Raw genomic sequence first — 12635 nt, forward strand, 5'->3', positions numbered from 1 at the left:
CATTTAATTAACTGCACCGCTATTGGATTAATAAAAAAGATAACTAATTATTTGGGTTAAAAACTTAAATATATTATTTAGTGAGAGGCTCCATGTAATGTACTTGTGTCTAAAGGGCCTTGTGTTATTTTACAAGATGAGCCCCTATGACAAGAAAAAAGTAATGTTACTTTTGATTTATTATTTTTATTTAAATCAAAATTGATTTAATAGAATTAAATAATATAAAAAATGGAGCCTAGAGCTTCCACTAAATAGAGATATAAAAGGGTTTATTTTCTCCCAAAAGAAGAGAGCAGCCACTTTATACAGATAAGAGAAAAAGATTTTTCTCTCTAATTTTGAGAGAAAAATTTTCTCGTGCTGGTTGCTTTGGTAGTGATAAAGGCGCTCACACGTTAAGTGCAGATCAAACCTGAGTCATAACCTGGAAGATCATTGGTGACAGTTCGTGATCTAACAGGCGTGGTAGTGACGGATCGTGATCTAGGAGCCTAAATCACTTCAGCGAAAAAAGTTAAATCAAATTTTCAAGATACGATTTCTAGATTACATATTCTTATATATTGTATGAGATCGGTTCTAAAAAAATTTATAAAAATTTAAAAAAAAAAACAAAATTTTCCCCAACAGTCTGCACTAGGGGTATCGATATCTTCTCATTAAGATAACTATAAGTGCACTTTTATTGAAGTAAAATTTCAAATTACGCCCTCCTTGGATTTACCTTAAAAAAATTCGGTAGGCTGAATTTGTAAATACATAAAAGCGTGTTATTAGACGTTCTGGGGTGTCATTAGTAAAATCCGTCATGCATTAAAATAAATTCGAGAGCCCAACCTCTTTGCTCTTAATAAAGCCCACCCTCGAATCCCACACGTGGCAGAACGTCAGGCACGTAGAAATCCTAGAGGCTGCCAACAAGTTCCACGCGTCGGGCATTTAGTCGTCAACTCTCCCTCTCTCGTGGGGTTCAACGTGCCTCTCTCATAATCACCGACCACGTGGCACGCAGGAATTAAACAATGGCAATATCGTAATTCGAAAGCCCTAGCCCTACGCTTGTGACTGCCGTTGTGTGTGTCCCTTTCTCTAAAACCTCGTCTTTGTAAAACCACTAAAGCCCTCTTGCATTCCATAGCTCGCCAGCTTCTCAACTTTTCCAAAAGCAAAAATATCTTTCGAGCGCCGACACGCCATGGCCGGACTGAGCCGACTGAGAGCAGCCGCCGCCCTGCAGCTGCGCCAGCTAGCCAGAAGCCGGGCCTACGGATCGGCGGCTGCGGCTCAGCTGCAGTACGACTACGACGACGAGTGCGATCTCCACGGACAGGCGAGCGAGCCGATGCTGCGGCTCGACTCGGCTGGGTTGCCGCCGAGGAGAGGAGTGCAGTGGGTGTTAATTGGTGACCCGGGTGTGAAGAAACACGTGTACGCCGATAATCTGTCGAAACTTCTAGAAGTTCCTCATATCTCAATGGGAAGTCTTGTTAGACAAGAGCTTAGCCCTCGATCTGCTCTCTATAAACAGGTTTATTTTCTTCTGTATTATTACCTCCAAAACAAAGTAAAGGGCCTTCGCTTTATGTTTTATTTACGTCAATTTGTTATTAATTATTTTAGGGAAATTTTATTTATAATTTGATTCTCCTAAACATGTAAAATGATGGGAAGAGATGAAGGTTGGGGAGTAAGCTTCCTGTAAAAGAAAAATTAGAAATGAGTTGAAGTGAATGTTAGTTACATTCAATTGTTGCTGATCATTTTATTTTATTTTTATATGATTTATTTACGCTGAATTTCCTTGGTCAATGATAATCGAAATTCGTTTCTTTGTAGACAGACAGACGGTTTGGTGACCCTGTTGTCAGTGAAATGAAATTATATCAATAGGGTCAGTTCAATGAGTGACATTGAAGTTTTATCAATGGTGTTAGTTCAATGCAAAACTAAAGCATATTCCATGATTTTTCGCTTTCCTTTTTCTACCTAATGGAAGTTGTTATGATTGCTTGTTTGTCTCTAGTAATTTTTGTCTCCCCTAGTATGTCTTGTTAGTACGACATGCCTTTTTTTCCACTAATTAGAGTGCGAAATATTTTATTTTTCCAATTATCATGATTATATATATATATATATATTTTTTTTTTTTTTCCTATTATCGAGATGGGATATTTTATTTTTTGTTCCTTGTTTTTCTCTTTTTTGCGGTTGTTTGCCACTTTAGATCGCGAATGCTGTAAATGAAGGAAAGCTTGTGCCAGAAGATGTAATTTTTGCATTGTTGTCAAAGAGGCTGGAAGAAGGATACTACAGGGGAGAAAGTGGGTTCATTCTGGATGGAATTCCTCGGACAAGGATTCAAGCCGTAAGTCTGGAGTTCCGTTATACCATGGCTTTAGCATTTCTTTTCTTGTTTCTTTATGGGTGCTGTGTGATTATTGGTTCTGTCATTCTTAATAAGCCAGTAGATGGTTCTTTGTGTCTTATGTGTCCTTGCAATACTGGATGGCTTTGCAGGAAATTCTTGATCAAATTGTGGATGTTGATCTAGTCGTCAATTTTCAGAGCACTGAGGACCAATTGGTTAAAAGGAATCTAGAAAGTGAAGCCTTTTCTCCTCATAAAGAATTTCTTAGCTTGGGCGGTGCCAGATTTTCTGCTGCTGATGCAGCCAGTGCCTGGAAGGAGAAGTTCCGTATCTATGCAGAGCAGGTGCGTGATGCTACCCTCTTTTATTTATTATTTATTTATTTCTTTTAATTTTTGAATCAAAGCTTAGAAGAATATACTTTTGTGTATACAGTAAAACCTTATAAAATAATTATTTTCATACACGTGAGACTGTGGATTGTCTATAAGTTTGGTGATGGCCATTTTATCTTAGTATATGATCTTATTAACGAAGTGCTCATTTATGATTCTGAATAAAACCAGTATGACTTCTAATTTGAAATTTTTATTAATCAGATAAATTTAACCATTTCAGGGTAAGTCATTGGAAGATTATTACAGTAAACAAAGGAAACTTCTTAACTTTCAAGTGGCAGCTGCACCTGGAGAAACCTGGCAAGGATTGTTATCTGCATTACATCTCCAGCATATGAATGCTGTTAGTTCTTCTCAGAAGTTGACAGCATGAAATAGTTTCCATCTGATTCAGAGACTGCTCTATTCTTATTCCCGCGTGATAGTAAATATGTATAACATGAGTTACAGAGCGAATTAAAATTTTGATTTGGTTGATTTGAAGTTTTGTCATTTAGTAGTTGAAGGATGCTCAGTTTGTATTGTAATTTTGTTTCAGAGGTGAAAAGTGGAGAAAACTGCTGGCATATATGAATACTATTATACCAAGACTGCATTTTCCCTTCGTTTTTGGTTCCACTACTCTCTACCTTTTCCCTTATATGAATCCATCTACAATTCTTATATACTCAATTAAGCAATTGGTCTTGCTTTGAATGTCACTAAATCATCGAGCTGCTCTTTAGCTTTTAACTTTGGCAACTGAATGCAAGAATACTTGTGGCCTTGCGGGTGAAATTTCTATAGGAAACGTACCGCACTTCAAAATATGAAAAGTACCCGTATCCATATGCATTTCCAGGCTTTCATTTTCCGTGGGAAGTTTACACATTCTCGGAGGCTCAGCACGAAATATGAAGTTTCCTTTGAACTTTCTGGATTGAAAAGTGAAAAACTGTAAAGACCATACATTCTGCCTCAGGATCCCTTCAGTGACCATCAAAACCGAAATTATCATACCATTCGTACGGGTTCTCCACTTATGAGGGATACAGCTTTAAGTCATTCTCCGAATGCTAAGGTAATGCAAACTTCTTTGTACAGAAAACAGAAAAATCCACAAAACCAAAATTGGACTACAGATTTACATACAATATGGATTATTCATATGTACTAGAGAATCTATATTATATATATTCGCTGGTCATCCAAATGTCTCGAAGGAGTTCATATCTGACAGCACTTTGATTGTTATTTCCCTTGGAAATCCGGCTGGGTCTTGTAGGAACAGGGAAAGACCGAGAACTGCTAATAAAGATTGAAGCCAAAGGAGAATTCAGTTCATCCAGCTCATCATCACTTGTGTAGGATTTTCTAACCACCGAGGATCCACTTCTTCTCAGCTGAGAATTACTTCCAAAATCTCCAATGGAACTGGCAACAGAATCAGCTGAAGGTGGTGTATAGAGTGGTGGAGCTGCAATGCATGGGAAGCTTGTGATAGATTCCTCACCAGCTTCAAGATCCTGAATCAAGTAAAAGCCAGAAGATTAGTTCCAACCTTCACGAAGGCTAACACAGATTTATCAAGTGGATTCTTTGAGGCAACAAATGCAACTGAGATTGCACTCCAAAGTCAGAATTTTGGTCTGGTCTACCAAAATTCATTGCCAAAGTAAACCATCACGACATTTATCTCTCCAAATATTTCATCATGTCACAGGGAATAATCAACCTCCAGCATATTACAGATGAGATGAGCAATTGGAAAAGCAAAATGTTGTAAGATTCATTTAGAATGGACTGACCTCAGAGTCAAGGGCTTCAAGAACAACACGTGGGATTGGGTCAGGACAAAACTCATCCGGGACAAAATTGTCAAGAACCCTCTTTATCAATGGCGCACCAAAGGTGGGGCATACCTTCAAAAAGATGAAATACAGCTATGTGAACAAGGATAGCAAAGTACCGAAGATACACAATTAAGGCTAAAAGAAACCGGGTGCTAACCTCTTTTCTGATGCTTCTACTTAACAGCAGGTCCTTTGGAAGCATCATGAGATCACTCAATGCATTGAGAAGATGGAAAGACTTGAATGATGAATCTTGCCTCTCATCATCAGCATCATGTTCATTTTCATTGTCAAGTGAGTCATCATCATCCATACCAAAAAGGTCACTCAGCCATCTAGACCAGTTGCCAATCTGGGATCCACAGTACCAAAGGAAAGAAATTATGATTAATGTTTCTAAATTTTGTATTAGTTTAAATGTACATAGATAATCTTAAACCCTACCCTCTCCCCTACAACCCCAAGAATAATCATAATTGCATTATTGGACAATATAGGCGTCAAACAACATTGCAGAGAAATAACAAAGAGAGGTTGCATGGAAATGATATCTTGACAAACAAGTCAGAGAACCCCGACCTGTGCACCATGATGTTTGACGATCTGGCATTAAATTTAGGCCAAAAACGAAAATTTGTGTCACTTACCGCATTTTTCAGCTGTGCACCAGCCCCAAAACTTGATTTACCAGCTGGAATAGGGAGCACCTTGGAATCGCTAATGGGATCAGAAACAGGATCAGTTGGGATCTCATCAGCAGATTCACGAAGAATGGCATTGAACATAGCAACATCTAATCTAGCCACACATTGCTCCATTATCTAGTTACAGCATAGAAAAGAATTCTAATGTTAAATTTTTAAAAACTAAAAATCCTCAGCTCAAAAACATGATATGATAAACTTAGCAGCTCGTAAACACCAGAAATTGTGGAAAGGTAAGAATCAATTTAAACAGAAGTTTGCCAGGACCCATGAGACAGCAAAGGGAGAAATTTTTAAGCTCACTAGAAGAATCAAAACTGAGACCTCGATACAACCAAGCTTCAGATCCCAAGCCCTGAGCCTACGGGGCTGCCCCCTTGGGGGTCTAGAAATAGGATGATCAAACGATAGTTGCATTACTCTTTGCATTCCTCCGTTATTTTAATATGTACAGAAAGATTGCATGTAAAAAATTTTAGAAAACAGAAAATCCTTAGTTGAAAATATAACCAGATCACTTAGCGGTTAATCAACAGTCTGAACATTGGAAATATTGTTAAAAGATGCTAATCAGTTTGAACTAAAGTTAGCTACATTAATTTATGCAAAATGCCTGATCTATGGTTGAGCAATTTGGGATCTTGTTTAAAGTGGCACACAAGTGATTTTTCTCAATGAAGAAAAAATAACATAGTTTTTTTTTTTAATCGTAAGAATATGTACCATATAGGCTCTAAGGGAATGGATACCATCCACTGCAGGTTTGTCATTACCAAACCCGCACCTACAAAAAATTTAAATGACCAAACCAGTCATAACCCGCTGCAGGTTTGTATTTTCTTTAAAAAAACTCACTCACTGCGGGTTTTAACAACCACCAAACCCACCCGCAACCTACAACAGGTTTTTTGTGGGTCCTCACATTTAATCTCACAAATATTAAACAAAATACTTTAAATAGTACATAAAACTTTGAATTATATGATTCAATCCATAAATTCATAACAGCAGCTTAAAATCCCCATAAAATACTCAGTTCTAGATTTTAGTAATGTAAATAAAAATTAAAGTTTCAATATTAAAATAAATAAAATATATATATCAATCTAACGCAAAATGTTTTTGTTGGAGGCAAATCATCATCAATAAGATCAATGCTCCATCTTTTTTAATCAAAATTAACAAGTAAATTTTGGACAACTACCGTTAACAATTAATTAAAAAAATAAAAACCCAACTTTAGTAAGCAATCATTAGGTTCAAATCATTAAAGCAAAACAAGAAAAATTAATTAAACTAATATAAATATTAGTAATATTAAACTTAGAAATTATAAAATTTCTACTTATTATATATATATCCACACACACACACATTCATATGGAAAGAGCAGGGCATACGACTACAATGAGTTAGGTTAGGTTTAGAAATTAGGAGGACTAAGCCATGACTAATAACTTTAGATTACATATATTTATAATTAAATTTTTTTAATGTAATTTCTATTATTAAAATTCAAAACATAAATAATTAAAAAAAATGCGGGTAGGCTGATATCCGCATCATTTTTTCTCAATACCAAACCCACCCGCAAGCCGCAGTAGGTTTAAATTTGAAATACCAAACCTGCGCACCCCACAAAATTACTCACAAGGGGCAGCTTTCTACCAGTTTGCGGGTAATTTTGCCATTCTTACTCTCGGTAAACTCAATCATTAGGATTATCAGATCAGTCAACCTAGTTTTATATTTTTAGTTGGTAATATGTAACCACTTTTATTGCTAAAAAACTTTCCATACCATTTTAGCACCTATAGATAATAATTACAAAACTTCAGAAAGAACTAAAAAGGAAATGTCAATAGAGTAAGAATCACTTCTTACTAAGAGAGAGTCAGAATCTTCTAAAGCTTCAAAATTGACTTTTATCGAATTCAAAGATAATTGTAATGGTAAATTGTTGGTATGTCAAAACAAAAAACACCACGACCACTAAAAGAACACCAATGACAAGTTACGCAATCTAATGTATCATTCACCTCTCATCATTGAAAGGAAATAAATGGTAAGAATTAAACAGATTATAAATTTACCAATCTAGCCAACAACGGCAGGCAGCCACATTCATGCCCCCTGGCTCGAACAGGACAAAGTCTTTCACAGGCGTCCTTGAAAGCCTTCTTCCAATGGTCTAATGAAAAGTTTATTTGCTCTTGATCACCTGAACTAGAAGTCCTTTCTAAGTTTTTCCTTGAGCAAGAACCAATGTCTCTATCCATCACTCTTTCAGCAGCAGACTGCATGTGTGGTGTCAGAGTCTGGATAAAAGCAGGAACCAGAATCAGCTGAGAACTATAAAACCACTTGTAGAGGTGCTATTTGTTGTCTTACATTTAAATTCAAAAAATGTGGGAAAAGAATTAAGATACAACCTGCCACCAGATTGATTCAACGATTCGGGAGAAGATCCAAGCTTCAACCTTTTCCAGTGCAGATGGCAATGTATGTGGGTCCTCCCAGTCATCAAAACTACCACGCATAACATTTCTATTATCCTTTTTTCTGGAAGCAGATTCCTTCCATTTTAGTGGAGATGTTATATTGTTATTTCCCCTTTGACTGCTGTTCCTTTCTAGAGATTGTCCAGCGGCAAATGGTTGCTCTAGTCTCCCAGTAGCTTGACTTATAATTGCTCTCAACACAATAGAATTAGACAACCAAAATGTTAACCTGTCATCAGAGTGCCAAGACTATTGAATGAGCTCTTAACAAAGTTCTAGAATTTTTCTCAAACAGTAAATGAACACATACAGCAGAAGCAGTAGCACAAATAAAAGGAGCTTAACCCAAAAACCTAACACATTAAGTTGGAGCTTTGTCAGATGTTGCATTTATGTGGAGTATAAAGCAGCCATCCGCGGACTTATCTTAGAGTTTGTATAATCAATGTCTCATTTAGTAAACTTACAGACCTGAAAGAATGTTTTTAAGGTGACCACAAAGAGGAATGAAAATATTTGAGGAAATTTTCAACTTCACATGCAATCAAGTCTAAGGAGCATCACTCTAGTCTCTAAAGCGAGCAAAGAAATGCATAATGTGATTTTACCCACCTGGGAACATCATTTCCGCAAGCTTTTGCAACCAAAACTAATCCTGACACAGCACTTCTTGCTGCACTAGCTCTCCTTGATTGGAAATCTTCTTTGCAAGCATGAAGATACAGCCTAGAAAGACGGCGAGCTGGAGCATGGACCTTACTCATAGAACTTCCATGCTCAGCTACTACTGAGTAAAGAGAAGCCTCGATAGCAGCAGCTTCTCTCAACTCTGTCTCAAGCATCTTTATTTTGTGTTCCAACTGTTGGATTTTGCTCTCTGCAACGGCACTTCTAGAATCCCTTGGGTAAACCTTATAATCTTTTCTTTCTGGGCTCCCGAAGCTTCCTGCGCGATTCGGTGCATCTCCCAATACACCATTTTCCTTCGCTTCTTTCTGATTACCATTGCTCCTAGCTATGTCTGATGATGACCTAACAGACCTAACATTTTTTAATCTGTCACTTTTTAATAGATTTCTCTTCGTTCCAAAATTTACCGGATCTTCCCTGATTGGGGAAGGTGAATCACTTCCCAGTGAGACTTGATTTCTGGTAGCATTTCGTGAACAAAAATTTAATGGTTCATCTCCAGCAGAATGCCTTCCCTTTTCAAAGATCTCTCTTTCCAGCCCGTTGTCTTCCTGTTCCATTCTATACTTCACAAAATCATTGCAATAATCATCCAAGTATGCACCCTCCTCCATGGAAACTTTTCCCATTCTCCAAGTTTTTCCATTTGCATCATTCTCCCCATTGACTTGAGAATCACTAGAGTTTGAAGAGCCAATCTCCTGAATTAGAGGGTGTTTCTCATTCAAAGATGCTAATTTTGCTGAAAAATTATTAGACGCAACTTCCTCACAGTTTTGTTCAGCATTAACACTAATAGCAGGTTTTCCAGTAGGAAGCTTTCTTTGAACTTCGGCCAAATTTTCATGATCATTGCCCCTCAGACAAGGACTGTCCTCTTCTTTACCATTTTCATTACTGATGAATGATGAGGAAGATTGAACAGCATGGGCTATCACTTTTTTTGAGATAAATGGACTAGAATTAGGAGAGTTGCACACAGGAGCATGACAATTTACATGGCCCTCAAGTTCAGAAGATAAATCTATTGATGACGAACGAGATGAACCCCCTTTCAGATGTTCGTGTGGTGATATCTGTGCCTTTATATTTGATTTATCTGGGTGCGATTTTGATGCTAGGGCCTGCTCCTTTTTAAAACCTTCTGCACTATCTGACAATGTGACTGATCTAATCTGCAATTTAGAGCAAATCATTAAGCTTCCAGTACAGTGAAATTAATTTGTCAATCCAGGATAATATTTGTCTGAACATAAGGCCATAACAAGGTCAGTACAGAAAAACGCTCATATTACGGGTGCCACCAAGGAAAACAACTATGAAAATGTGTATTGCACCTAAAATAATAGCTAATATTAGTTACTGCAGGGAGAAAAAATTTGCACAGAACAGGAGCAGAAGTGGTATAAACAGGTTAATATAAATCAAATTAGCTCAGTTCTAACAGGATCAAAAGGAGGAACTAATGTTAACAATAATAGAAAAGAAGAAGGAAGGTATTAAGGACCTCTTCATTTTGAGGAAAACCATTATTCATCTCAACTGTTGAAGAAACAGTTGGAGAAGAACGTGAGGAGACATCATCATCAGTGAAAGAAGCACTCTCAGCTTCCTCAGTGTACTCTTCGTTCATTAGCGCTGAAACAGATTCACCACCATTCTTATCCAATGAGGTCTCTCTTGAAAAGCCTTCCCTCAAAGAGGAGCTCGTACGACTCACAGACTTTTCAGCGGGCTGGATTTTAATGAACAGCACCGGTTGAGCTGTGTTCCTAAAGCTCCTCTTGCTGTTCATAGGAGCATTAACACTTAAGGTCTCTTTAACAATGCCATAATCTGCTAAGTCTATGGTAGCAGTGGCCAACAACTGGGTCTTATCCCTTCGAGGCTCATACAAGTTGAACTCCAAACAGTTCTTCAGGAATGTATCAGCATCCTTGTTTTTAACATTCATATCCCTTAGCAGAGTAACACGAAGCCTAAAAGACTCGTTGAACTCAATTTTTCCCTCACCAATAACTGACCCCAGTGAGGGGCCAACCGTTTTAGTAGACCCAGAATTCCGATCACCATTTTGCCACTGAATCATCACAGACCGTAGGGATCTCAGCGACTGTGATGGTGGCCATGGCTTAATATCCTGAATGTGGATTTGATAATCAACATGAATTGAGGCTTCTTTCCTGTTCTTTGCACTTAGGCCTAGAACCATTGTTGGACAAACACACAGCTATTCCACCTCTTACACGCCGCCAGAAATTCTTTACACTACTTCAATTGTAAGAGCTCAAATTCCTAAAATCCATACACAAAAGGAAGAACCATGTAATTCAGAAGATTAACAGCAGAATTTAAGATATGCATTATGAGGGAAAAAAAATGCAGAACTTCCAGATGAACCTGAATGAAACCCAGAACTTCAAATGTTAAAATGTTCATTTATTTAGAACTCAAAACGGGAAAATTTGCACCCAGGTGAGGTTTAAATTTAATATGATTACCTTCCTTAGCTGAATTGAGCTTTCAATTCTTTCATCAAACCCCTAAAATAAAAAAAACTCAAAATCAGTTTTAAGCTTACGAATTAAGGCAACACTGTGCAGTCATCAAATGATCCACATTACACCACACCTAATAAGTAGAAAAGGCAATAAATGTACAAATCCTAAGCAAGCTTAAAAGTAAAACAAAAGAAAGAAAACAAGAGATATATATTTTTAAAAAAATGAATGAGCCAAAAAAGTAAAAAAAATAAAAATAGAGCAAGCAAGAAGTGAAATCAAAGTACATTAAGCCCATTTAATGCAATAAAACTTGAACTAAACAGCTAACACTGAAACAGCAAAAACTGAGCTTTAAGGAAAAAAAAAAAAAAAAAAGCTAGCGAATCCAATTAAAATAAAATCGAAATGATTTCTCATTTACTTAAAAATTTTGTTCAAAGCTATTATTTTCTTTACTGCTCACCATCAACTTAAAACCAGATCCACAGAAGATAAAAGTTGATATAATCAGAACCGTCCATTTTTTTGAGCTCACAGTAGCAAAAGACATAACAGATTATTGCAATGCAGCAAAAAAATTACCAGACGAAAGTACACAAATGACAAAACATAAACTGTTAAGACATCACATGCACCTGTGTAAACTGTAATGGAAGCTACAAAAATTGGAGAAATGTAAGAGAATAAACTGTGCCGTTTTGGAAGTAATAAAGAATGAAATATCTGAGTTTTGTTTTGAGGTTGAGAGCAGAGAGAGAGAGACTGTGAGTGACTGAGAGAATCAGAACCGAGGATGTCTATTAAAATAAGAAAAAATTGAAAAAAAAAAAAAAGTAAAGATGACGACACGAGGGACTCTCTCGTTGATAAAATAATTAAACGAGCGTGGTGACTCATATCAGAAGACAGAAACGGCACCGTTTTTATAGCCTCGGTTTGCTCTTTGCTGCCGTTCGGTGCTTGTTTGGAGTTTGCCGACAGTGATGCCTTGCCCGAAGTGGTTCCGCTGAGAAAAAGGAAATTTAATAACACACGCTCTACTTAAGAGTGTGTGTCTATCACGCTCCATTCATGATTTCATTAGAATGTACATTGTCTAAAATTGCCGATTCCCACTGATTTGTTTTCGAAATGGTGTTTTTTTAAATTTATTTTATTTAATAAGAATGATTTATTTGAATGAATATGAAAATATATTTTGTAACTTGTGTTGAAATTAGTATTTGAAAATAAAAAAAATGGTATGGTGATTTATTCGATAAAAGTCATGTCTTATAATCTAATATTGTGAAATAATGTTTATTTTGAATTTTCGGTAATTTTTTTATATTACCATAATAGCATGTTTACTACAATTAGTAATAAAAAAAAACACATAATGACATCAAATATTGTCTCACATGGGAATAGGGAGCTATTGCTTCACTTTACCATCGACAGTAAATGCCCATTATTTATGAATTGTCTTTAATACAACATTGTCAAAGTTCAAATCTAAATAATTAAGGCAGGTGAAAGGCGTGAAAGTGTGTTGGATGTCTCTAATTTCATTAAGAACTGAAGATAGGAATGTACATATTGGATAGATATGTAATAAGTTTAAAACCATATAATTTAATTGATTATCTTGTTTAA

At 36.5% G+C, this 12635-nt stretch overlaps 2 protein-coding genes across 4 annotated transcripts; one reads left to right on the forward strand and one right to left on the reverse strand.

Moving 5' to 3' along the window:
* The first annotated feature begins 1067 nt into the window (after positions 1 to 1067).
* LOC18052974 (probable adenylate kinase 7, mitochondrial) lies at positions 1068 to 3368 on the forward strand. Its single transcript, XM_006447045.2, has 4 exons — positions 1068 to 1531; positions 2228 to 2368; positions 2521 to 2715; positions 2990 to 3368. Exons 1-4 carry the CDS (start codon positions 1199 to 1201, stop codon positions 3140 to 3142), a joined length of 822 nt encoding a protein of 273 aa, XP_006447108.1. The 5' UTR covers positions 1068 to 1198; the 3' UTR covers positions 3143 to 3368.
* LOC18052975 lies at positions 3269 to 12016 on the reverse strand. 3 transcript variants are annotated; one of them, XM_006447049.2, is made up of 10 exons: positions 11919 to 12016; positions 10998 to 11039; positions 10004 to 10791; positions 8419 to 9671; positions 7738 to 8035; positions 7399 to 7623; positions 5249 to 5422; positions 4759 to 4953; positions 4557 to 4670; positions 3269 to 4274 (listed from the first exon to the last, which is right to left on the reverse strand). In XM_006447049.2, the coding sequence occupies exons 3-10, from the start codon at positions 10706 to 10708 to the stop codon at positions 3936 to 3938; spliced, it is 3303 nt and encodes a 1100-aa protein (XP_006447112.1). In that variant the 5' UTR covers positions 10709 to 10791; positions 10998 to 11039; positions 11919 to 12016; the 3' UTR covers positions 3269 to 3935. The 3 variants fall into 3 exon arrangements, with proteins under 3 accessions (XP_006447112.1, XP_006447111.1, XP_024046118.1); XM_006447048.2 differs by lacking the exon at positions 11919 to 12016 and adding an exon at positions 11636 to 11906; XM_024190350.1 differs by lacking the exon at positions 11919 to 12016 and adding an exon at positions 11583 to 11622.
* Positions 12017 to 12635: the final 619 nt, after the last annotated feature.

Source organism: Citrus clementina, unplaced genomic scaffold, assembly GCF_000493195.1.
Source record: "Citrus clementina cultivar Clemenules unplaced genomic scaffold, Citrus_clementina_v1.0 scaffold_2, whole genome shotgun sequence".
Taxonomy (NCBI): domain Eukaryota; kingdom Viridiplantae; phylum Streptophyta; class Magnoliopsida; order Sapindales; family Rutaceae; genus Citrus; species Citrus x clementina.